The sequence below is a fragment of the Neomonachus schauinslandi genome, chromosome 4 (assembly GCF_002201575.2).
Source record: "Neomonachus schauinslandi chromosome 4, ASM220157v2, whole genome shotgun sequence".
NCBI classification, from domain to species: Eukaryota; Metazoa; Chordata; class Mammalia; order Carnivora; family Phocidae; genus Neomonachus; species Neomonachus schauinslandi.
In genome coordinates this window covers 74,076,684-74,103,115 of record NC_058406.1, presented here as the reverse complement: position 1 = coordinate 74,103,115, position 26,432 = coordinate 74,076,684, and the positions used below count along the sequence as shown (strand labels likewise).

Here is a 26,432-nt window from a genome sequence, read left to right as displayed (position 1 = left end):
AGTTTAGGGGAGGCAGTCAGAGAAAGTGCTAGCAATTAAATATAAGACTTTTTCCTATATAAGTATCAGGCTCCCCACTCAATGGGGAGTCTGCTTGACATTCTCTCTCTCCCTCTGCCCCTCCCTACTGTGCTTGTATGTGCTCTCACTCTCAAGTAAATAATTTAAAAAAATTTGTCCTGGGCGCCTGGGTGGCTCAGTTGGTTAAGCGACTGCCTTCAGCTCAGGTCATGATCCTGGAGTCCCGGGATCGAGTCCCACATCGGGCTTCCTGCTCGGCGGGGAGTCTGCTTCGTCCTCTGACCCTATCCCCTCTCAGGTGTTCTCTCTCTCTCATTCTCTCTCTCTCAAATAAATAAATAAAATCTTTAAAAAAAAAAAAAATTTGTCCTGATTATAATTAATTTTTTAAAAAATCTTCTATTTATTGGCAACCTTATAGTATCGATAGAAAAATGTGTCTCATAATAACTCCAGACTATGGAAAAACAGCTATTTATAGTAAGGGGGGTGTCATTTTTTAATTTTTTTCTTGCTATTTAAAAAAAAAAAAATCAACTTCCCCTCTCCTCCCCCCAACAATCTACACACCTTTACTGTGTTCCAGGCCTTCAAGAGTGTAAAATCTCTAAAATGGGATTCTCAGAAGTAGAAGCCCTGGCCCAAATCCAGATTTCCAAGCTGGGACCTGACGTGTCTTTAAGTGGTCTGAATTAAAGCAATACTGCACTGATGAGGCAAAGTAAATGAAGACACCTCCAAAAAGGTGGTATAGTAAGAAAAATGTCAATTTAATCATTTACTTTAGCAGGCAAGCAATTTGTAAACATTCAGTAGCGGCAGCATCCAAGTTACAAACGATTTAAAAAGAAACCAAGATTAGTGATTATAATTGTTCCTTCCCTTTCCCCAAAAGAAAAAAAGATCTGGAAATGAATGACTGAAAACACTACAAACAGGGAACATTCAGTTACGTCTTCTATCAGCCTTCTATGCATCCTCTCTGTGTTTTATTTTTAAAGATGTATCTACCCCTAAAATGCATTATCTTGCAATAACTTGTACGTGAGTGTTTGCAATCTAGGAAGTTGTTCCTGCACACGGATGTGCACGGATCATCTCAGTTTAAATCCCATTCGCAAAGGGAATATTTATGTCTTGGTTCAATGCTTCTTTGACTTCGAGTGGCAGGGTGTCAAAAAGGTGATCTTCCACGACAAGCCCGCTTTTCTTGAGCAGGCGACACTGGCCCAGCTGGGCTGGCAGGCGGTCCAAGCAGTTCCCCTTCAGCTCCAGCTGAGTGAGCTGGGAGAGCTGACCAATCTTCTCGGGGAGAAAGGTGATGCAGTTTTGCCCCAGATTCAAAGTCCTCAACTTCACGCATTTGAACAACTGTTTTGGCAGAATGTCCACTTTGTTCCCAGTGATGTGCAAATGCTGCAGGTTCTGAAGCAATCCTATTTCTATCGGAATCACTGAAATGTTGTTGTAGCTTACATCTAAGCATCTGAGTTTCTGTAAACTGAACACCGCCACGGGTAAGGATTCGAGCTTGTTGTTAGAGAAATAAAGTGACTCCAAGTTTTTGACATGGGTGATGGAGGGAGGAATGGTAGCGATTTTATTATGCCATAATTTTAAGCATGTCAGTCGTTTTAAATGCTGGAAACTGATGATCTCCTCAATCGTGCGGATGTTATTTGATTTTAAGTCCAGTTCCTGCAGATTTGAGAGGCTGAAAATAGCATGGGGGATTCTCTCCAGCTCACAGTTCTGAAGTTCGAGCTCGGCGACATTCATCATTTTCTTAAGGCTGTTCAGTACCAAGAGTTTAGTGCCGTCATTATGAATGACTAACTTTGTAAGATGTGGAGCCACATCTGTAATGTTGGAGGGAACTTTGGTCAAATTACTCTTCACGTGGAGAATCTTAAGGTGCCGCAACTCTCGGAGAGATTCGAGTCCAATCATCTTATTGTTCTCAGAGTTCAAATTGCCTATCAAGTACAACTCTCGAAGGTTTTTGAGCAGGTACACCCAGGCAGGGATTTCAGCCACGTCGGTGAACTTCACGTGAAGGCATCTCAAGTGATCGCGGAGGAAGCTAAAAGCAGTCTGTTCCACTTTTGCAGGGCAGTGGCAGAGGTGAAGCTCTTGGAGGTTAGTCATCTGAGAAATCTTAGCGGGAATTTTAGCTTCCGGAATCAGTTCAAGTTTTAGCACATCCAGGTCTGTGAGGTCAAAGACAGCGTCGGGCACACCGGACAGCATGAACAGATGGAGTTCTTGCTTGTCCTGGGCGTTGCGGGACACGTGCTGCCGAAGTTTTTCAAATGTCCACTCATGGTTCAAACTAATTTCCCTAAGTTTATTTTCACTGACTTCTGACAGGAACACACCAAAGCGCTTTGAATACAGCTGGTCATACTGGTCTACCATGTGCAGGAGGAACGCAAAATCATTTTTGACATCTGGAATGTCACTGAAACTGCTCTCTTCTCTGACTTTTTCGAAAGAATATTCCTTCAAAGGTATCCTGAACAACCAGAAGAGAGTGTAGAGGCAGATAAAACCATAAACACAAATAATGGATATATAACTGATGAGAAGCTTTTTCAGCATGTAAGCCATGTTGTGGGTGCACTCGAATACCTCATAACCAGTCAGGTGCTCCACTTTGGGCTTGCAGACGTGTTCAAAGCTGATGGCGTTGACGAAGTTTGCAGTATAGCAGAGGATGAAAATGAATTTGGCTGTTTTGATAAACGTTTGGACCACGTAGAGCTTGTAGATCAAGTCGCTGTCTTCCACATGAGCACGGAACTTCCTTACTTTCTCAAACAGGGCTTTGGCCTGTTCCCCATCTTTTTTATCCAGGATGGTCATGCTGGGGACTTCAATCACAGGCTTCTCGGCTGAGAATTTGAAGCCTGTTTTGTTGATCATCGGGGTACTGGCACTGGGGCTCCCTTCATCACTGCTGGTAGACACATGCTTTGGTAGAGTCTGGGCACCTGTTATTCTCTGCTTGTTTTCCTCCGAGTCTTCACACGCTGTCTCAGACAACGCTTTAGTAGTCCAAGGAGATTCAAAGCACTTTCCTAATATTGAAACAAAATGTTCTACTTTTGAGCATGTTTTGGGATATTTGAACCAAAAGTTGCTACTGACCATGAGAATAATAGTATGTATGAGAGCAAGGTATGGAAAGTACTTAGAATACCACGGGAGGGCCAGATGGTAACACATCTGATTAATAAATACATATTGCTGAAAATCCAGGTTTGTCTTTCGGCCTGTTGGATCTTTCTTCTCTTTCTTTGTCTCCTGATTTGGAACTGTCGAATCGGTGTGAGGATATGTGGCTCTGAGAGGTATGTCAGGTGTCACAGCAGATGCGCCAAAGGAAATGTCACTTGCCGCCCGCCCGTCTTGGTCTTGGTCAGTGGCTGCTTCCATCTTGGGAATATTGGTGGTGACGGCGCCGTTTCCCGGGGGCGTGTGTGCCTTTGAATTTACAGGAGATGGCAATACTGGCAAGCAGACCACCTGATCTTTGGTAAGTTGCATGGTTCCTGCAAAGATGGCTACCATCAACATAACGACAGCCAGGTAATCCATAAACACGTCCCACCATGGTTTCAGGATTCGGTAAGTTGGTTGAATGTCATTAAGTGAAGCAACTTCTGCAAGGGTAAACATTCCTGGAAAACAAGAAAACAAAAGACATCATTACAAAGATGCAAGCAAAAACATTAAATGAAAAAAAAACCTCTTTACTTGTTCCAAATTAAAGTGTTCTCCTCCACGTCCTAGCTTTTTATGCAAGATAGGTGTAGTAGAAAATAAACTAAAAGGAACACCTATGAGAAAAGTGGTGGTTTGTCGTAGGAGCTTTTCTCTCCAAACCCAAGAGAAGAGAAGAGGAAAAAAAAAAAAAATGGGTGGGGAATAAAGAATGCCTTCTAGGTGAGAAATAAAAGCAGCCTGCCAAAGAGTTGGAGTAGAAAGGGGGGGAATAGTTTGAGAGCCAGAACGGAAAGACTTGTAACTTCCTGGACCTTGAAGAAGGATATGAGAACAAGACAGTATTTGCTGTGGACTGGACTGATTCAAGGTTAAGACTGGAGTTTTAGGGAGAGAGGTGAGATGACTTCTATTTTGTACAAGCCAAAATGGAAGGCTCCGTGTATATTACTAAACTCTACATAAGCCTTGTGTACCAGACTCAGGCTTACCACTTACTAATGGTGTGATTCTGTAAGCCTTATGTTTCCCATCTGTATGATGGGGACGATTACTTCTGAGGGGTATTGGAAAGCTTAAATTAAGTCCTGATTATAAAGCTCTTAGCACACCCTCTGGCCACAAGTATTTGTTCGCTCGTTACGTTAGCTCTTATCACTCTGGTGGAAATGTACCATGGACAGCTGAAATTAGGGTCTAGAGTTTAAGAAGAGTCTTAGTATATACATACTTGGGATTTATCAATATAAAAATAGCATCGCCTTGGATACAGCCCCTGTGGAAGCATGTGGCATGAGAAGAAGGTCAGAATCACAGGGAAATGATCAGTGACAAGACATCAAAGAGGTCAGGGCCAGTAAGACCTTGGATCTCTACCAAAGCAGGTGACCCCAGCCGCAATGAAGGGAACTCCAGTACCAGGACACCTGAAAATGTGGCCACCAGTTACTGATGGCTGGCAGCATTACAGTCCTGAAACTGTTCCTACAAGAATAAAAGTACCTGGACAATCACCCTGGGAGAAACCAAGAAAAACACAATGTTTATAGGGCAAGTGATGGGAATGGGCTTCTGTAATCATATATGTGAAATAAATGCTTATCTTCTTGAATTTGGAAGTTTCAACTTCTTGAAAAGTAACACCATCCCATTCTACTTTCTTGGGATGCTCCCAGGTTCCAATATTCATATATAAAATGACTTATTTCTTTGAAAAGCTAGTAAAAACACCAGAAAGATGAAAGGCCAGGCAAATACCTAAAGTTCTTGGAATACATTATTTCTTTTTTTTTTTTTAAAGATTTTATTCATTTATTTGACAGAGAGAGACACAGCGAGAGAGGGAACACAAGCAAGGGGAGTGGGAGAGGGAGAAGCAGGCCTCCCGTGGAGCAGGGAGCCGGATGCAGGGCTCGATCCCAGGACCCTGGGATCATGACCTGAGCCGAAGGCAGATGCTTAATGACTGAGCCACCCAGGAGCCCCAGAATACATTATTTCTTAAAATAAAGGAAAGAAGATAGATGTTTATCTAATTATGCAAAAGTTGCCTGGACTGCTGTGTTGAGAAGGATTCTGAGGCTGACTCTGGTTTCAGCAGGAAAGTGTTACATGACTGGTTACTAGTGTCTCCCTTGGAGGACAAAACAGAGAGGGATGGTATCAGTACTTTGACTCTGCTTGCTCTGTTTGAGAGTAAGTCTCTGAAGGTCGGGACCATGTCTTATTTCTTCTGAAACTCTCTACATACACCTAGTACTGTACAAGGCAGGAACATAATATTTCCTAATAAAATACAATGAATATCAATTCAATTATAATAGCAATTCTCATATCTGTAGTGTTTTTTTTTTTTAACTGAAATGTCTTTTATGTAACTAGGTAAACGTAAGCCCAAGAACTCCAAATACATCTAAACTATTCCGTTGTACTTATACTTTGTGAAAATTGCTAGAAATCACATTTCTAGACTTCAGGGCTGAAGTATGAAATGCCTGGCACCCAGTGTTTATTTAAAAATGACCAAGGAAGTGGGAAACAACATCCCACCAGAATCCCTTTATTCTGAGCTCTTATATCTTGTGCATGTGTGTTTGGTTTTGTGAGTGGTTGGGAATTTAAGCAGGAAGCCAGGCTACTGGAATGCGCGGTGGGCCAAGCTACATGAGAAACAGTTCAACCACATGTCATGTGAGCTCTTTGGTCTCTATATAGAATGCACAAACTGCAGCCCCGAGCCACAGGTTACAAAGGGACTCTTACTTCAGTGTATAGAGACTGCAGAACACACCTCACAGGTTTCTTCCTGGCAAAGAACTTCATACGGTCACACCCGGGGGACCATGGTTTTAAAGGGCCATCCGTATAAATAATAGAAAAAAACAGGTTTTCTTTTTCTTTTTTTTTTCTTTTGCACATAATACCTCTTTCTAATAAGATTTTTCTTTACTCTTCAAATAGTTGCATTGGGCTCTCAAGAAGTCAGGATGTTTGGGTTGCAGAACTGAGAGGAGAAAGGAATTTTGAAAGTCATCCTGCTGAGAATATTAGTTACTTCTCTGTTAAGCCCTATTAGAACTGGTTTCTCTGCTTCGTCTTTCTTTTTATTTATTTATCTACTTTTTATTTATTTAATTATGGTTATTACAGTATAGTTGACGTGAAATGCTCTATTAGCTTTGGGTGTGTAAGACAGCAATTCAACAATTACATACATTACGAAATGCTCACCGTGGTAACTGTGTTCACCATTTGTCACCAAAGGGATTACAATATTATTGTCTGTATTTCCTATGTTGTACGTTTCATCTTTATAACTGGATGTCTGTACTCCCCAATCCCCTTCGCCTGTTTCATTCATCCTTGCGCTGCCACCTTCCTCTGGCAACCACTGGTTTGTTCTCTGCATTTGTGAGTCAGTTTCTGTTTTTGTTTGTTTGCTTTGTCTTTTATGGTTTCCCCATATAAATGAAATCATATGATGTTTGTCTTCTGCTGTCTGTCTGCCTCCATTCTTGACCTCCTTCAATCCATCTCCCACCTGCTGTGGGTCCTCTGGTTAAAACTCCTCTTCTCCCAAGATTCTCTATGCCCTAGGTTGATAATGTCTTCTAGCTTCTCCAAGCAGCCATTCATTCCCCCCTGTATTCTGGTCCTCCTATGCATTGTTTCCTCTACTTCCTTCTCAATCACCTTCATTAGGCTATCAGGTTTCCTCTACTTCCTTCTCAATCACCGTCATTAGGCTATCATCTTTCCCAGGAAGCCCTCCCTGACCCCTAGTCTGGGTGGGGTTCTTCTCCAATGTGCTCTCACAGGACTCTGTACCTCTACCCCTGAGAGCCCTTGTCACACTGTGGTGGAACCAATTGATTATTTGTCTGATCCCATACTTGATTTTAAATTCAGTGGGGCGAGGAGCCAGGAACCATGTCCATCCTCCTCATTCCCATATAGCCAATTGCCTGATGCATAGCAGGTGCTTAATCAAGGAAAGACTGTATGGCTCTTGATCATCATCTTCAGCATGCTGCACCTCCTCAAAATTCCTCAAGAACAACTATCAACTATATATGGCATTGGGCAGAAGAGCATTTTATTAAACTTAATTGCCACCACAGTGCAACTTAGGCCCTTACGAGAATAAAAACTCTAAGCCAGGCCTCCACATAAAAATAAATAGCTAAAGGATCACAGAGCAAAGAAACTGTGGGATCCTTGTAACCAGTACTTTGTAGCTGTTAAAGCTTCATCTATGGTTTTAAAGCACCTTGGACTCGGGACAGGCTTTGATTCCAAGAGAGAGAAGAGGAGGTTGATCACTTTCTCAGAGAAGGGAGAAAGAACTAAAAGGGGGTGCAGAGAACAGAGCATTAGGGTACTGTAACTTCACAATGACCCTGAATGATCGCTAGCTCAGCCCCCACATCCCAGCAAGGGTGACAACATCTGAACAACAGGGACCAGCATGCAAGGGTGGGCTCTTCTCCTCCACCATGCTGTCTACTCTGCCACTGCCCACCAAGGGTTCTGTGCCCCTGCCATTTCCTCCAGCCCACTTCCCTTCTTCCTTTCTGTTCAACTCCTACTTATTCGTCAAGCACCAGCTCAAGTATTACCTCTTTTCCCAAACTCCTACTGTCTGGTCTAATAATATCTGTTTCTAGTATTTGTCTCTTCATGTAGATCTTGAGCTCCTTATGGGCAGAGACTATGCCTTATTATTCACCTTTGATCCACTGTGACCTACTCTCTCCCCCCTAAAGAACAGACAAGGCATTTAGTGATGATGATGATGATGATGATGATGGCAGCTATTATGTGTCGCCTTCCTTCCACATGCCAAGCACTGTTAACGGGAGCTTTACATCTGGTATAATCTCCTGCTTTTGTGCAGGATGCATTCCTGAAAATGAATGTAAAAAGTTTAGAGTTTCAGGTTTTAGGGGCTGAGGGAACAGTTCTACTTCCAAAATGCTACACAGTATCATAAAAGCCACCAGAATTCCTAAAATGAAAAAGACAGGGGCACCTGAGTGGTTCAGTCGTTAAGCGTCCACCTTTGGCTCAGGTCATGGTCCCAGGGCCCTGGGATCGAGCCCCGCATCGGGCTCCCTGCTCCGCGGGAAGCCTGCTTCTCCCTCTCCCACTCCCCCTGCTTGTGTTCCCTCTCTCACTGTCTCTATCAGATAAATAAATAAAAAATCTTAAAAAAAAAAAATGAAATGAAAAAGACAGATAAAAACAAGTTCTGGTGAGGATGTGGAGCAATGAGAACCCTTAAACATTGCTGGTAGGAATAAACTGGTAAAACCATATTGGGAAACTTTTGGGTTAGTATCTACTAAAACTGAACATGTGCCCACTCCATGACCCGGCAATATACCCATAAGAAATACATATCCTTATCAAAAGCCACGTACAAAGACATTCACAGCGGCACTATTTGCAATCGCCCTACACTGGCAGCTAGCTAAATGTCCATCACCAGTAGAATGAAAAAATGAAATGTGGTATATTCACAAAGTGGAATATCCGGCATCCATGGGAATGAACGGCCTAGTTATATGGGTCTGCTCGGTTTATAAAATGCGATCTGGGGGCGCCTGGGTGGCTCAGTCGTTAAGCGTCTGCCTTCGGCTCAGGTCATGATCCCAGGGTCCTGGGATCGAGCCCCGCATTGGGCTCCCTGCTCCGCGGGAAGCCTGCTTCTCCCTCTCCCACTCCCTCTGCTTGTGTTCCTGCTCTCGCTATCTCTCTCTCTGTCAAATAAATAAATAAAAATCTTTAAAAAAAAATGCGATCTGTACACTTAGGCTATGTGCCTTTTTGGGTAGTCATTATGTTTTAACCTTCAATAAAAAGTTTCAAAAAGAAATGATAAAAGCGCAGACACCTGCCCTACGAATGTGCAGTGTCAGCAGACTGAGGCTTTGCCTTCCCCCATCCCAAGGCTCGCACAGGATGGCTGGGATCCGAGGCCAGGGACCTACTCTCCCTGGAGTACAGAGGACCAAATCTGCCACTGAAAAGCAGGTGCAAAGGTGTGAATCTACCAGCTCTGGCTGGGACCGGCTGAATGCGCACAGATAGAACGCTAATGGAACCCTGCCTGAATTCCATCTAGCCCTCACCATGTTACTCTCATCTGCCACTTTCCCATGACAGAAACAGGCTTGCAGGAATTACGTTGCGGAAGTCAAATAATTAGTGGTGGGATCTGGATTGAAAAATCTCAGCTAAGGCAAACCACATGTTCCTTCTAGCGGGCTACACTGCCTCTCTTCTTTACTTCTCGTGTTTGCAGTTTGCAAACTACTTTTCTATGAAGTAGTTTCATAGTTTTCATAGCTGGTTTTCACAGCAACCCAGGGAATGAGGCCCTGCTACTGTCCACCAGGAATGAAGAAACCCAAAGCACAAGAAGTTTAAATGACCTCCCTGGGCTAATTAAGTGACACAGCTAACAGACTCTTTCATCTCTGTAGCTCCTTCTCTATCACGTGGTCTTCCAATGCCTGTTCTTTGGCTAAGGTTGGCTGCTGAAGGAGGAACTTCTGACCATTGCCCTTGGCTTTGAGGAGACAGAGGAATGAAATTATGTAATCATCACCTTCCTTCCCTAAGGTGACCTTTTACGACATCCGCTCAGAATTCAAGAAAACCATGAGCCAGGTGCCATGGAGGGGAATGTGGAAATGACGTAACTTAGTCCTTGCCCTCCAGGAGTTCCTGGTCTAATGGGCATCCCCATTAGCAGTAAGTGTGCTATTACAACACAGTAAGAAAACTGCCCTGACCGGGTTAATGCAAAATACAGGAGGTGCAGGACAGGACAAACCCATGTCTGCATCTGATAACTGGGGGGGGCGCGAGTGGTTCCACAGAGAGGTGGTTTCTAAGCTGAGATCAGGAGGGGGACAGTCATGGGGTGCCTGGGACGGTAGGAAATACGATTTTGACAGAAGAAGTAGCAAGCACAAAGGCACAGAGATATGGGAGAAATTAGGTATTACAGAAACTACCAATAATTCTACTGTTAACCCATTCATAGTCTAGTATTACCCCTGTATAGACAGCACACTTTACAGGTAAGTCACAAGGTAGAAACAAACTGAGGCATGGATGGTTTAAATGTAGTCTTAAGGAAGTGCCTGGGCCATAAGGCAGGAAACCAGTATTTTCCAGCAATGTCAGCCACTGACTAGCTCTTATCTCAAACACAGGACTTCAGTAAATGTGCCTGTTATCCTATTTTACCCATCAAAAACTGAGTAAAAACTTCCCACCTCCCAGAGAGTGTTTCAACCATTAACTGCCTGAAAATGCAGTAGCGCTTTGAAAACAAAAGTTGCTTTTCATACATGCAAGTACATACCAAGTATAGTAAATACATATTCATATAATATAGTATGTTAAATACATGATGATCCTCAAGTGACTTTCTAATGTGAAAGTCAAGTCAAGGAGAGAGATCAGTACCTAACTTCCGTATCTTAAGGTTTGATCTCTTTAGCGAACTGGGACCCAGAATGGATATACATGGTTATCAGTGGATTTTTTTTTTTTTTTTTTACCCAAGAAAGGCACATTTAGTCAGTATTAATTGCATACATTCTTTGGGTTCTCCTTTATAGTATGTCTGTTGCAAAGGACTTAAAATAATTACATTACAAGCATGATGATTTCACATTCCAAGGCTTCTCTGTTTATGGTACATATGAAAATCAGCTTAACATTCCTGTAAGCACACATTTCTCATGGAAATTGAGACAGTTTTTTGTACTAGAACTGAAAGAGGGAAATTAATGGACTTTGGTGGAACAATGATGGATCAGAAAAGATTGAATCTAAAGAATCTAAATTCTTTTACAATATATGATTCTATTTTCTTATCTGAAAGTATGACCAGTAATAATGGACTAAACCAATAACCGATAGCCAGGTTCAAAAATTAGAAGCTATGATGGTTGGACAACCCTGTGAATATACTAAAAAATGCTGAAAAGTACACTTAACTGGGTGAATTGTATGGTATATGAATTGTACCTCAATAAAGTCATGAAAATTTAGAAGCCAGACCTCAATCTTTATTTTACTGCCTAAACTTTCAACAGAAACTGGATAGTGAAAGTAGGTAGCCAAATTGTAGATAGTCATGCTACACTGTATTCTAGGTTCAAATATGTTCTAAAATGATTGCTATGTTATTATGATTACATTGAACTGGTTCTGGAGAAAAATCATTAGCACTTATCCTCTCTGAGCATCCATGCCTCATCTATTAAATCTTGGTAACAATATTGGCATGTATTGGAAACAATTCAGTTTAGGGTTTGCTGAATCTGAATGCAGAAAAAGAATCACTGAGGAGTAAAGCAAGCAACTGAAGAGGGTTAGGCCGATTTCTTGAATTTTGAATTAGCATGTAGCATTATGTACACAGAAGTAATCCTGAAATAAATGACAGTAAAACATCGGTTTCAATTTCATTTCTTTCAAAAACATTTCAATTAAAATTACTAATTTTTTTAAGATTTTATTTTTAAGTAATTTCTACACCCAACATGGGGCTCAAACGTACAACCCCGAGATTAAGAGTCACACGCTCTGCCAACAGAGCCAGCCAGCTGCCCTACAATGAAAATTACTTATATGAGGAGGTGGCAAAGTTTGATGCCAAAGAGACCTGGATTCAAATCTTGTTTTTTGCCCATGTTCTTTAGCAGTGTAAACATGGGGAACTTAGTGTCCGTTGGAAAACTTACATTAATGAGATTATTATTAGCATACAGCAAAATCCCAGCATCAAAACAGAAAAATATGGCCTCCTAATTTAAACTTTAAAAATTAATCCCATCTGCACAAGGAGGGCTTCAATACCCCTATTAAAAGGAAGACAAATGGCTCTGAAGTATTATTTAATGAAAAGAATTTAGAGTACGAAATAGCGAACAGCTTGATTAATCAATCTAATACATATATTTTTCACATAGGTATGAGTTCCCTACCCAATCAAATACCAATTCTCACTTTCTTTCTACTGTGTTCTGTGAAAAACCAGTCAGTTTTCTTGGCCAAACTGGGCAAATGGGAGAACACCTGAGACTAGTGAGGATCAAATTCTCAAATCCTTCAGTGAAATAAATCAAAGCAGAACAAGTTAAAGTTCATGAAGAGGTAATAAGGTATTTCATCACTACCAGTAACCCTTCCTCAATATTCAATGTACATGTAAACATATGTATACACGTGTGCAGGAACGCACACGCATGCCACACCCAATTCAGACATGAAAAACTCCTAATAGTATATACTAAAACATATATTTGTGTAAAGTTGTTTTGGTAGCTCACAAGTTCTGAGTTTTTTCAATAATTATTTATTTATTTTTTAAAAGATTTTATTTATTTATTTGACAGAGAGAGACAGTGAGAGAGGGAACACAAGCAGGGGGAGTGGGAGAGAGAGAAGCAGGCTCCCCGCGGAGCAGGGAGCCCGATGTGGGGCTCGATCCCAGGACCCTGGGATCATGACCTGAGCCGAAGGCAGACGTTTAACGACTGAGCCACCCAGGTGCCCCTTTTTCATTAATTATTAATTGGGACGCCTGGGTGGCTCAGTCGGTTAAGCATCTGCCTTTGGCTCAGGTCATGATCCCAGAGTCCTGGGATCAAGTCCTGCATGAGGATCCCTCCTCAGCGGGGAGCCTGCTTCTCCCTCTGCCACTCTCCCTGCTTGTGCTCTCTCTCTCTGACAAATAAATAAATAAGATCTTAAAAAAAAATAATTATTAATAAATATTATGGATATTATAATTATGCAAGATACTCTAGCTGATGTAATTCTATATGTAAATATAACAACTCACTTAGTGTTACTCCTTCTTAAAAGATTATAAGAAATTTTATTTATTTTTTTAAGAAGAGGGGAGGGGCAGAGGGAGAGAGAGAATCTTAAGCAGGCTCCACGCCCAGTGCAGAGCCCAAAGTGGGGCTCAATCTCATGACCCTGAGATCATGACCTGAGCCAAAATCAGGAGTTGGATACTCAACCAACTGAGCCGCCCAGGTGCCCTAAAATTTTCTTTTTAAACTCGTTTTTCTATTTTTAGTAAATAGAATTTTATTTCTATTTTCTTAGTCGGTAGAGTGTGGGACTCTCGATCTTGGGGTTATAAGTTCGAGCCCCACGTTGGGTGTAAATATTAAAAAGAAAATCTTAAAAAAAATAAAAATAAAAAATAATTTTCTTCTAACACTACTCTGGTCTAGATACCTCAAAAATAACTGAAAAAAATGTTTAGGGACTCATCCCTTGATTTTACAAACCACTCAGCTATCTAAAACCTACTAAAACCAGATTTCACATCGGGCAAAATCCACCCATTTTTCTAACTCCAAAAGCTTTTCTTTTTTTTAGAGGGGAATAGGCAGAAAGAATCTTAAGCAGGCTCCACACCCAACACAGGGCTTGATTTCATGACCCTGCCAAAATCAAGAGCCAGACTTTTAACTGACTGAGCCATCCAGGTACCCCTCCAAAACCTTTTTATAAACCTATTTAACACCTGAAAGAAGAGAACTTGAGAAAACTCAGAACTTGTGAGCTACAAAAACATCTTTACACAAAGTATATTTTAGTGCCTATTTGGAGTTTCTCTCTAGAGTATTGCTATTCACAGAGAAAATCCACTTCAAAGCTAAGGAATAGAACTCTCAATACATTTTAGAAGACCGAAGGCAAAATGTCTCAGGAATTAACAAAAAATGTTTTAATACACCATTGTGTATTTTCTTGCCTTTTCTTCTAGCTCTTAATTCTAAAAGTCAAGCCCCATGTTTGAAAGCTAGAAAATGAGATCTTATTCATGGAACAAAAGAGCCTCTAAATCAATGACTTCCACATTTCATTTCATGCAAACATCAGCGTTTCTTTTACAAATGATCACCAGCATTGCCTTGACCAGGACTCAGGCCAACAGAATTTCACAAATCCTTCAGGACCTACAGGCATTGCTTAGTGCACCTTCTACTAGAAACTACATTTCATGCAACAAATATTTACAGAGTATCTATGTACTAGATACAGGTGCTGGGGATAAAAATGGAAATAATAATAAGAAAAAATAGTAGCTCTCCTTACTGAAAAAGCAGCCTAGAGGAAACACAGAGAAAGAGGTATGGCGACAGTCTGATCAGCCCTGAAAAAGAGAGCTGACAGTTAATGGGCTTTAATAAAGGCTCCAGAGAAAGCCATCCCACGCTCAGAGAGGTGTTTGGTCAAACCCTTCTAATCCTAACTGCATCCAGTTTGCGAGGAAGCCAGTGGGATTGCTAAAGGGAGTTCTGTTTGCATTTCTAAATTCTTCCTGCCTGGAAGATAGATATCTTAGACCAAAACTGACCATTTTCTTTTTAAGTTTACTCACCTTTAATATTGCTTCTCCAGAGTATGACTGGACATGCCTCAGACTGGACTAAGGAAAGTGAACCAGAATGGAGCTCCCCGACCCCCTTAGGACCTTTCCATGGTCCCGGGAAGTCTTGCCACATTCTGTTCCAGTTGCCTTTGGGACAGATAGCCCTTCTCATCACAAACCCATGGGTATCTGCTCTGGATATAGAGAGCTGGGAGGCTACCAGTCCTTGTTCTTGATTTAGTCCAGACTGCTAGAAAGCACCTGAGTACCCTGCCTGGTGCTCATCTTACTAACCCAAGAAAACTTCTCAAAGTTAGTAAAAGATACTCAGATATGGATATACCACACCTTGGACACGTAGTTCATGTTAAAAGGGCTACTTGGTGGTTCATTAGGACAGCCCAGCCATCAGGACTAGAAATGAACGCAGAGTTAGACAATGGTTGCTCATGACCCTTGCTGAACCGGGAGTTCCATCTGTCTGTCTCCTCCTCTCCCTCCACCTGGGTTTGAATTCTTAACCCAAAGGAGGAGTTTCTTTTATTGGCCTGTACCCAGAGCAGGACACAGGGGAAAAAAAAAAAAACTTAATAAAGGTCTCAACCAGACCAGAACGAATCCCGGTGACCTATAACATCATTCTAGGAGTGGGTGTAGAAGGCACTGAACCCGTGAGCCAAATTCTGTTGCTGTTCATTACAGGGACATATGAGGTCACTATTAATTATGCCAAAGTTAAAATGATCAGCTTTGACAGGAATTCTTCAATGTCCAGACGGACAGTACCATACAGCTCTTTTGAACAGGTTATTCTGAAGGTGACTCATATTGATAGACAATCTGCATGCAGTTTGGCTTATAAGTAAACATTCCACAGAAAAACAAAAAGACAAAGGTAAGCTTGGGCACACCCTCACCAGGAGATAAGACCGAGGTCTGATCCTTGATGGTGGGCAGGTGATAAGCCAGTGTGAACTCTGGGACAGAGGCAAAAGAGCACCATTTTAGCACACAGCCGGGTGATATAAAAAGACCAAGCAGGAAGGAACTCCAGAGAGGCAGACTCCCAGAGACAAGGAAGCTGCCAGAACCTAAGACTTTCCTTCTTGTCCTCATGGTGTTTTCTGCCCTTGCGCACACATATTGGATGCAGATGTTCTGACCGCATCTAACTGTGTGTGCACGGTTTGCTGGAGTCAATAAACATTTAAATCAGAATACCCTATCAAAGTGTCCAGTAAGTACCCAAAGCACATGGTAAGTGCTCAGTGAAAGCTGCTGTCATTATTCCCTGTGTTGTACAAGGCATTTTATATAAAGAACTCTATAAAAATTCTTTGCTACTACATACGAAGAGAAGAGCTTGCCTTTCATGATGTGCTGATATAAGAGCAATGGAATCTGGGTGTTCACCACTTAGCTGTAGCTTCCAAGAAAGTCAGCTGAATTTTATAATGGCATTATAAGCATTAACTCTTAGCCTAAATCTTTGTTTACTTATTCACTCCCTCATCCCTCCATCCATGAAATATACCTATGTACTCAAGTGTTAACATGATGCAAATTCCTGGAGAAACTCTGGTGAGCAAATTCAGACATATTTCCTTTCTCACAGAGTGCATGCACAGTCAAGGAGAGAGAACTTTCATGACTGAAGATATAAAATGGTCAACTGAGAAGAGCTACCAAGAAGAGGGCCACTCAGAGGCAGATTTACTTTGCAGGGAGAGAAATGTAAGCTTCAGGACCCCTTGCTGTCACGGACCCCTTTCAAGGCCCTGCACCTACTTTTTATATCACGAACTTTCTGTTCTTTTTCTAAAAGAGATCTCCCCTGTGTCAGGATTCCTTGACCTTCCCCTGCTTGTACGCATCATGAAGGCAAATAACAGGGGCTTTTCCTCCAGGCGGCAAGATCAGGAAAGAAGTCACGACTGGGGCAGGGTGTGGAGAAAGAGTGCAGAGGGGCTGGGCCAGAAGGTCCAAAGGCCCCACGCCGTAGAGAGATGAGGAAAGAGCATCTGAAGAACGGAAGGGTCTGCAGCCTGGAGCTCAGGGAGGGTGTGTGGTGTGAGGGATGCAGTCCCGTGAGCCATGTGGAAGTTTCTGATGTCATCGAACTAAGGGCAGCAGGGAGCCACCAATGTGTTTGGAGCTTGAGATGGGAGGCAGGTGACAATCGGGGTGGTGTCTCTTCCAAGATCAATGTGGACTGGGTGGACAGGCTAGTGAGGGAAGATGGGAGATTAGGAGAAAGAGCTACTGGTTACTCTGGGCAAGGGATGAAGGTGAAGACTGGGTTCTGAGTGGAGAAGGGAGGGAGCGGATAACACGGAAGTTTTAGGAGCTAACAGGCCCAAGAACTAACAACCAGACTTAATGAACTGATGAGGAAGGCGAAGGGGAGAAGGTATGACCCCCAGATTTCCTTTAATTCTCTCTGTCATCGTTCCATACCCTTGTTCTTTGACATCCATTTACAGGATTTTACTGTAACTGCATCTTTTCTCCTAAGCCCTTCAAGTCCTTTCCTCCCCCCCCCCCCACATCTTCCAGAATCCTTTATTCTTTTTTTCCCAGATACTTTTAAACAGTAAGCAGATTATATATAATAAGTGAAAAGAAATATAAGTCCTCACATGTTAGGACATGAAATCTATAAGCTTAAGATAGTCTGAAAAACATTACTTTAGTGTTATCAACATAGAGATGATGGATAACTATCTTTTTACAGTACTTCTGGGGTGAAGCACAATTTTAAAATGAAAAACAGTTCTGCTTTCATCTATATTTAGAGAATGCATACATATAATGCATTGTACTGTACAACATTATATGCAATATAATCAAAAGAAAGCCAGCATTTAACACTCTAAGAATCCTACATATAGTCAAAGCTTGTAATTTTTTGTGCTAATAAAACCTGGTTTCTGGAATAAACTAAAATGGAAACTAGTAAAAAACCAAACATACTCCTTCTTTAGATCTTTCCGTGGAGACAGGGAAAGGCAGCCTAGTTTTGTTCTTTCCCATGTTTTCTTTAGGTCAATATTAAAATGAGTCCATATTTTATAAGTATACAATAGCCAAGCAGTGGGGTGGCAGTGAAGATGGGGCAAAGATATAAGGGGCAACAGTATGAGAACGCAACGAAATACTTTAAACTTATACAAAAATAATTTAAAAATGGCATAATCTATGCACAAATAATCGAGAGTCTCCTTTTACTGAACTGATAATTTAAAACAGAATTTCAATTCTTACACATTGGTAGCATAATGGGTAAGAATGTGGCTTAAGGAGTTAGCCTGCCTGAATTTTCATCCCATCTCCACCTCTGACCACTTCATCTGTAAAATGGACACACAATTAATGTCTCCCATCACCAGCTGTGTAAACTTGGGCCTTAATTTTCCTCATCTGTGAAGCGGGGATAAAATATCACTGTGACAAGATACACAAGATATCCAGTATAATGCTGAACGCACAGTAGGCATGCTCACTGAATGTTCCCACACCAACCACTCTCCAAAATTGGCTCTAGATGTCCAGAAAAAATTAAGGAAGGTGGGAGCCCCTAAAGAAAACCCTGAAGAATGTGGTGACAATAGAGAGAAAAAAGGACCATCAAAGATTTGAGAGGGGGAAAAAAAAACAAAGAAGAAGAAAGAGAACAGGAAAAAGACCCAAAACAACAAGATAAGAAGGAGGGGACTTCAACATAATAAAGGTATAAATCAAATACCACGAAGATGAAAAACAATCAAAACTCTTAAAAATCATTAATGACATTTGCCAAAATAATCTCTATTAGAGTGGAATTCATTATTGACATTACAAACCATCTGAGGTTTAACAAAAAATTCTGCTGAAGGGTCAGCCTTCTAAAGTAATACGAAGACTCATTTTAGAATTAGTGTTAAAATGGTAAGCTTGGCTGAATATCACTTTTGTCCTATTTCAAAGGATTTGATAAAAGAAAGGAATGTTTTATTCACAATTTACTTTATCTTGTTTCTCAGTGCTTAACATCTATTTGTGTAGCCCTTGTGAAAACTCCGTATCATCTCTAGGAAAGCGGGTCTGATAGGGTATTTAACTGGAAGCCCTTCACTAACTAACGTGTGCATGGAGTTAATGGTATTTTCCCTCTTCCCAAATTAGGATGAATTAGCAGAGTTTTAATAGAGAGCCACAATCATCATGAGATAATTTATAACATTTCCCTTAGTTATAAAGTAATAGTGGAGATGTAAAACTAAGGCACAATTGAATAGCCCATGGTTTGTAAAAACTCCTGAGCCTTTTTGTATTGGGAAGGTACGATGACCTTACCTATATGCACATGGTTACCTTACACATCAATTAGTGTAACTGCTAATTCAGTATGCTGCTACTGATTTTAGATGAGTTGCTTCTTTGAGGATTACATGAAGATCCTTGACTTTAAAAAATTGGGGGTATTCACTTTCTTTTTTTAAAAAAAGATTTTATTTATTTATTTGAGAGAGAGAGAAAGTGAGAGAGAGCATGAGAGGGGAGAGGGGCAGAGGGAGAAGCAGACTCCCCACTGAGCGGGGAGCCTGATGGGGGACTCGATCCCGGGACTCCAGGATCACGACCTGAGCCGAAGGCAGTCGCTTAACCAACTGAGCCACCCAGGCACCCGGGGGTATTCACTTTCTGACAAAGCATGACATCCATTCAACTCTGAAAAAATGACTCAAGATAACATTTTTGGGAAAAAAAAAAAAAAAGGTGCTACATATGCAAGTGCCAACGTATTTATTTAAGCATCTGCTATTTTAACTGTAGAGATCATTAACAGTGTTCCTCAGCCCATTTCATGTCACAGTCCACAGAAAAAAGGGCATTTTTACAAGCCCTTGTGTAAACTGAAGAGGGTGAACACAATCAGGCCCTGGGCTTTAGGTTCCACCCAAATGAACTGATATTTCAGCCATCTGGTACCCATTCCTGGCACAGACTGGGAATTCCAAACTAAAGTATAAGATATTGGATGTAAATAAAGATCTAAAATCTTCTAAGTGATAGAATTTATCCATCTGAGATGTGATAATTTTTGGAGTGATGAGATGTTATTTTTCTTTCTTCCTCATGAGCCAAAACCCCAGTAAAAACAGATCCTTGTAACCAAGAATCAGTTTGCTTGTTTGTGTCATTTTACATGCAACATATTAGAACTATAATAATAATGATATGTACTGTTTTGATGGACTGATATCATTAGGTAGATGCTGCTAAGGCTAAAATGGAGGGTGGCTGTTCAATCACCCATTGATTCATTGTCAAGCACTGCATTGTGTGTTAAGGTATTAAGGATTTGTAGTTGAAGATAACTTATCTGGCCCATCATAGACTTTAGGAAACCTTTATTGTCATGAAGCCATCAGGCTCATATCATTACACATTATCAACATATATTTGGCTTAGGTAGTGATAGGTGCTGAGAATATGTATATAATAGAGCAAGACTGACATATAGTCCTTACCCTCCCATGGCTTAAAGATCTGCCCACGCTTACTTTATGTACTCTGGAAAAGATGAAGTATGAACCATTACCACCATTCTGCCCAGAATTACTTAGAGTAAACAGACCTAACACATCCTAATCTAAAATGACAACAAAGTAAGTATATGACTATTAGGAAATCTGTGAGAGCTGAGACCAGTGATATGCAATAAAAGTGAAAATATAGTTCATCTTCTGAACTGGAAAACTTTTGAGAGTGACAAATGCAAAACAAAAGGGGAAGCCAGGATAAGGTATAACTGGGACTCTCCCAGGAAAACCAGGAGCTGTTGTCACCCTTATAGGCCACATGAGCTAGAAATATTTGAGGCCATTATGTAAGGCTGATGTATAAACACAAGTCTAGATTTTTTTAAGGCAAATAATCTGTAGACACAGTCTATCTTTTTTTTTTTTTTTTTTAAAGATTTTATTTATTTATTTGCCAGACAGAGACACAGCGAGAGAGGGAACACAAGCAGGGGGAGTGGGAGAGGGAGAAGCAGGCTCCCCGCTGAGCAGGGAGCCGGATGCAGGGCTCGATCCCAGGACCCTGGGACCACGACCTGAGCCGAAGGCAGATGCTTAACTGACTGAGCTACCCTGGCGTCCCTAGACACATCCTATCTTAAATATTTGACTCTTTAGCTGTTGATTCAAAGTAGTTGATGTCTCAAGATAGTCTTTACTACTTTATGAATGGGGACTGACCTTTTATCATGGTAGTATGATACATATTACAATTATTTTCTAGTAAGAAATCTAAAATTTTTAAAAAGATGAAATAGACATAAACCATCTAACCAGCATTTCCTACCCACCAAGATATGTGCAGACAATGATAATATTTGTACTGTACAAAGTAGAAGACCACTGAAGCTGCTTATAACTGGAGTGCCCTGCAATGTGGGCTGAGAGCATCTGTATTTTGGCAAACATGTATGTAATTCTGTTATTAGTGTGCCATACCACACCTCCTGAGAAACTGACCCAAATGATGTAACACACTGACGGATGTTGTCTGTTTACACAACTGAGAGTGAAGAATACAAGAGGGCAGGATGAATGATAATTTCCCTTAGAAAGAGAATATGTCAACATTACCTTTCAGAAAATGCTCTGAAGATGGAGATGAAATGTTACCAACAGTTGTACTAAATGTAACAAACGTTAAGTACTGAGAACAAAAGTCTGGAGGGAAATTCCATGCTATACATGCTCATGTGTCTAGTGTCACCAACTTTTACCACAAAGCATTAGTTGAGAATGAGAGCTACAAACTGCCCTTTCCATGTATATACCCTTAACCCTGGATGACACACTTTTTTGGAAGGGGAAAGAAATAAATAAGAGGTGTTGAATCCTATTACCAACATATGGTAACTGCTAAATCTTCCAGGGTAGGTCCAGATGGGTTAAAAAAAAAAAATCACTAATTTTCTCCCAGTTTGAATTTTTTTTTAAAGGTTTTATTTATTTATTTGAGAGAGAGAGAAAGAGAGAGCACAAGCAGGGGGAACAGCAGGGAGAGGGAGAAGCAGGCTCCCCGCTGAGCGGGGAGCCCGATGTGGGGCTCAATCCCAGGACCCTGGGACCACGATCTGAACAGAGGGCAAGATGCTTAACCGACTGAGCCACCCAGATGCCCCTCCCCGGTTTCACTTTTAATCAACATAGTTTTTTGCTCCTATGATAAAGGCAAGTTAAGTATCCTCCAGAAACCATTCTCCCTTTCTCCTTTTTGGTTATAGACACCTGCTACCGTCACTGCTTAGTTGAGCTGGGTGGAGACTGTTGCCCAGTTAGAGGCAACATTTCCTAGCCTTATTTGCAACCAGGTATGGCCCTGTAACTGAGCTGGGCAAATAGGATGTGAGAAGTGATTGCTCACTTCCTGGTAAGCTCTGTAAAGATAAGCCCACCTGCTTTGGCCTTCCTTTTTCCTTTCTCCTGCGGGCTAGAAAATGGGGAAGCAGGCGCAAACTCAGGAGCCACGTGCAAGGCACAGCAGAGCCGCCCGGCCAGCTGCAGGCTGCTCGCATCTGGACTGCTGCATGAGAAGGAAACGCCTTGTAAGCCATTCTATTTTGGAGTCTGTTACAGCAGTTTATCTGGTACCAAAATTAGGAAAATTTTGAACACCTCAAAAATGCCTCTTAAATACAAGGATCCAGAAATAGAAAGATTTGGATAGACTCATTTGTGAGTACTTCTTTGTGGTTTCCCAGAACACAAAAGAGGGGAGGCTTTTCCAAGAGGAGGGCTCAGGGAGAGCACGACATCGTCAGATCCAAGTTAGGAAAAAGGGCAATAAGGAACCCCTGAAGGGTTTGAACAGGGAGGCGGGCAATGAGATCAGAGCTCCACTTTAGAAAGAATCTTATCCAGAGTATGGAAGTGGGACTGGAGGTAGGAAAGGCTGGAGGTGGGGAAGTGAGTGTGAAAGTTATACTAGTCAAGGTGATTCCAGGTAAATTCAGTTTTTCAGCGTGAATAGCCAGGACCTGTGTGTAATATATTTAAGTAGAGATTACTGGGAGTCACTTGACCTACATCTCAGGGGAAGGATCCAAGATGGAATTATTCATCTGTGACTAATCAGTATATGGAAGATGAGAGTACCCAAGGGGAGTACATACGGAGAAAAAGGTCAAGGAATCGTGGGGCTCTCTACCATTTAGGGAACAAGTGGGAGAAAAGGATTCAGTGAAGGAGTGTGGGGGGCTGGTTAAGAGAAAGAAACCAAAGGTGACAAGTCAAGGAGGTTAAGGAGTAAAGAGTGACTGCTGGGTCTGCCAGTTGAGGGTCACTCAAGACCTCAGCCTAAGCACTGTCTACGAAGAAGTCTGGCTTACTGAGGGTGAGGAGTTAAGTGGGAAAGGGAATGTCTGCTTCTTGAACAATGGCTGGGGAGAAAAACAAAAGCCTGGAACAACGGCAAGAAGGGGAAGCAGGTTAGATGGAAGGGTTTACTTTTTAGGATGGGAAAGGACCAGGGAGTTAGAAGTTAAAAAGAACAGGGTGAGAGGTACAGAGATGTTTTTAATATGGCTGTCTGTTATTTGGAACATCAAGTTAAAACAGATGCACTAAACACATTTCTACAAGGACCTCTAGCTCAAGTATGTAGCATGCTGTTATGACCAAATAAAGGTATCAAGATTAAGGAATTCATAATTCCACAGAAATTTTTTTTTTTTAAGATTTTATTTATTTATTTGACAGAAAAAGAGAGAGCACAAGTAGGCAGAGTGGCAGGCAGAGGGAGAGGGAGAGGCAGGCTCTCTGCTGAGCAGGGAGTCAGACGTGGGGCTCGATCCCAGGACCCCAGGATCATGACCTGAGCCGAAGGCAGCCGCTTAACCAACTGAGCCACCCAGGCGCCCCCCACAGAAATTCTTAAACAGAGTTTGGACATATATTGTTTGCTTTTTCTCTCCAGTTAAGTCAGTAAACATTAGCCTTGCTATCCACCATATTACTTACCCAGTTGTAAAACTTTAAAGATTCCTTTCTGGGGAAAGTCGAAAGAGAGAAAAAAAAAAAAGGTGACTTGCAAAAAATAAAAAAAAATTAAAAATATATAAAAGAATTCCACGACTCCTATAACTTTGGAAAGAAAACACAGCACACAGACATATGAGTGAGTAGCTCTGTGTATGTTCAAGTTGTCTAAACAGTATCAGGCACTCTCACCCACTGAAACTCCCTGCTAAGGTCAAGCGATTAAAAGAACTCAAGTCAGGTTACACTGAAAGGAAGAAGGTGGTTAAAGAAATATTTATTATTCCTAAGGAGAGTGTTAGTGACCTAAATCAGCTTGATTTACTTCCCATTTCCTTGGCCGCAGTATGGAGGGGAAGATGGGGTGAGAAGGTGGTGGTGTGTGCTGCCCGCATCTGTGAGCGACCGGCTTGGCCAGGAGACACCATCACAGAACACGGAGACCGCCGCGCACACATGGGAGACAGAAGAAAACTGCCCCTGATAAGGAACCAACACACACTCGAGTTCATGAAATTGTCACACACACCTCCCCCCCAACGCCAAGCAGTGGCATTCCTATTCTAATTTTATGGAGAAAAAAACCTGAGGTTTAGCAAGTTTGCAATGACCAAGGTCACGCAGCTAAAATCCAGTAGACCTGGATTCAAACCCAGATCTGACTGACCCCTACCAAGCCCATACCTGCCCCTCCCCCAGCTTGTTTTAAATTAGAGATTAGCTCTAAGTCAATTAAAAATTTCCCCCCAGGGGTGCCTGGGTGGCTCAGTCGGTTAAGTGTCCACCTTCGGCTCAGGTCATGATCCCAGGGTCCTGGGATCAAGCCCCACATCAGGCCCTCTGCTCGGCCAGGAGCCTGCTTCTCCCTCTCCCGCTCCCCCTGCTTGTGTTTCCTCTCTCGCTGTGTCTCTGTCAAATAAATAAATAAAATCTTTTAAAAAAATTTCCTCCCAAACTTACGAATTATTAGAAGGAATGCTTAAGTAAAGGAGACACAGCCCTGGTGTTCAAAGGCTGCTTCAGGACACAAGGAGCAAAGTCTGAAAAGTGAAATGACAATTTACAACCCGACTGCCATTTAATAACAGGATTACCTCACGTCTTTATCATCATCTCAGCTTTTAAAACCACTGGCATGGATTCCGACTAATCTGATCCTTACAAACTGCTAGGAGACAAAGAAATAGTGTCAGCTTCATTTTTTAGCCAAGAAACGGCTGCAATAAGGCAGTGGCCAGGTGAAATTTTAAGTGGAGAGCTCTGGAAGCCTCAAGCGGCGTACTCCTACTTACTAGAACAGGCTCCGACATGCGTGATGGTCTCACAATTTTACGTATCTTCAGAAGGAGTGGTTAACGACGTCAGACCAAATAGTCTCTGTAAAGCCTTCTTGAAAGGTAGCTTATGAAGCTTTCCTTTTTATTCTGAATTCATTTACTATAAACTGCAACTGTACTTCATAAAGAGTTAGGTAACTCACTTGGGCCAGCCCGTTCTTGGTGCAAAATACGTACTGATGACCCAATGTGAACCCGAGCCCTGCTACAGCTGTGACTACAGGAATACCACAGGAAGGGTAAGGGACTCCAATCAGAGCTAACGTTCTTACTCGGTAGGGGGGACTGCCTGCATTTACTGTATTCTTACAATTCTACTCCGCCAAATAAAAATTTCCTTTAGCGCTCCTGGAAAGATGCACCATTGGCGCCCCTATGACGTTCTCAGTCTCTTAGACTGGGCAATGAAAAAAACTGGTATTAGAGAAAATATTTCTACCTATTGCTTTTAATTCAATGATAACACAATCAAACCCAGCAAGTGACATCCTAATAATCCATACCTGGTGGCTACTTTCCATAAACCACGGCTCGAGAGCACGTAGTGTGTTTCTTAAATAACTTGGGTCTTTACTCACTATTAACATAATCACAAGGAGAAGAAAAACCAGACCTGAACTGCACAAGCGTAACTGAGAGATGGTCATACCACTGATAGAAATTACAGGCCTCCTCTGAATCAGACACTGTCCTCAATCTCACAGAGGGCTTCCTGCCCAGTAAAATCTGCCTTAATTGGTTTTCTTTCTGTTGTTGCTGTTGAAAAACAGAGAGAATGAGCCAGCCCAGGCAGCATCATGGGAATTTCAGACACACACACACACACACACACACACCAGGCAGCATCATGGGAATTTAACACACACACACACACACACACACACACCCTTTAAAGCCCAAGTGAGTACATCTAGTTTTTAAGGAAATACTAATAACAAGGAACAGGTTGAGGGTATTTTCCACTGGATTAAAAATAAAGCATTCTACCCTTTAAAAAAAAAAAAAAGAAATCTTAGAATTATAGAAACAGGAAGCAGCAGCTGGATTTATCGTCCTTCATTTCCTCTGAGAGTCATAGTAAGGAACTCCCCATCGAGACAAAAGCCATGGAGGGGCAACCTCCTCCCGCCTGGACCCACAGCCACATGCTGCTGATGCCTGTCACAACTCTGGTTGGACACTTCAAAATCAAACTGCTCACTTGATCTTTGAAAGCCTTCCGTGCCCAGGCCCTACAATTTGACAAAATGAAAAATCTGACCGGAACTGAAACACGCATACGTAACGTCCCCGGGTGCTAGCAGAGCCCAGCTACCCAACCCCCCCCCCCCCCCCCCCCCCCCCCCCCCCCCCCCCCCCCCCCCCCCCCCCCCCCCCCCCCCCCCCCCC

At 42.0% G+C, this 26,432-nt stretch overlaps 1 protein-coding gene across 3 annotated transcripts in view; it reads right to left on the bottom strand.

The window, feature by feature from the left end:
• Positions 1 to 784: 784 nt before the first annotated feature.
• Positions 785 to 26,432, bottom strand: part of LRRC8D (leucine rich repeat containing 8 VRAC subunit D) — a 115,220-nt gene continuing 89,572 nt past the window's right edge. For all 3 annotated transcript variants that reach the window (XM_021690124.2, XM_044914555.1, XM_021690123.1), the window contains exon 3: positions 785 to 3,704. In XM_021690124.2, the coding sequence (XP_021545799.1) occupies positions 1,126 to 3,702 (2,577 nt within the window). In that variant the 5' untranslated portion in view covers positions 3,703 to 3,704 and the 3' untranslated portion in view covers positions 785 to 1,125. The remainder of the gene's footprint in view (positions 3,705 to 26,432) is intronic.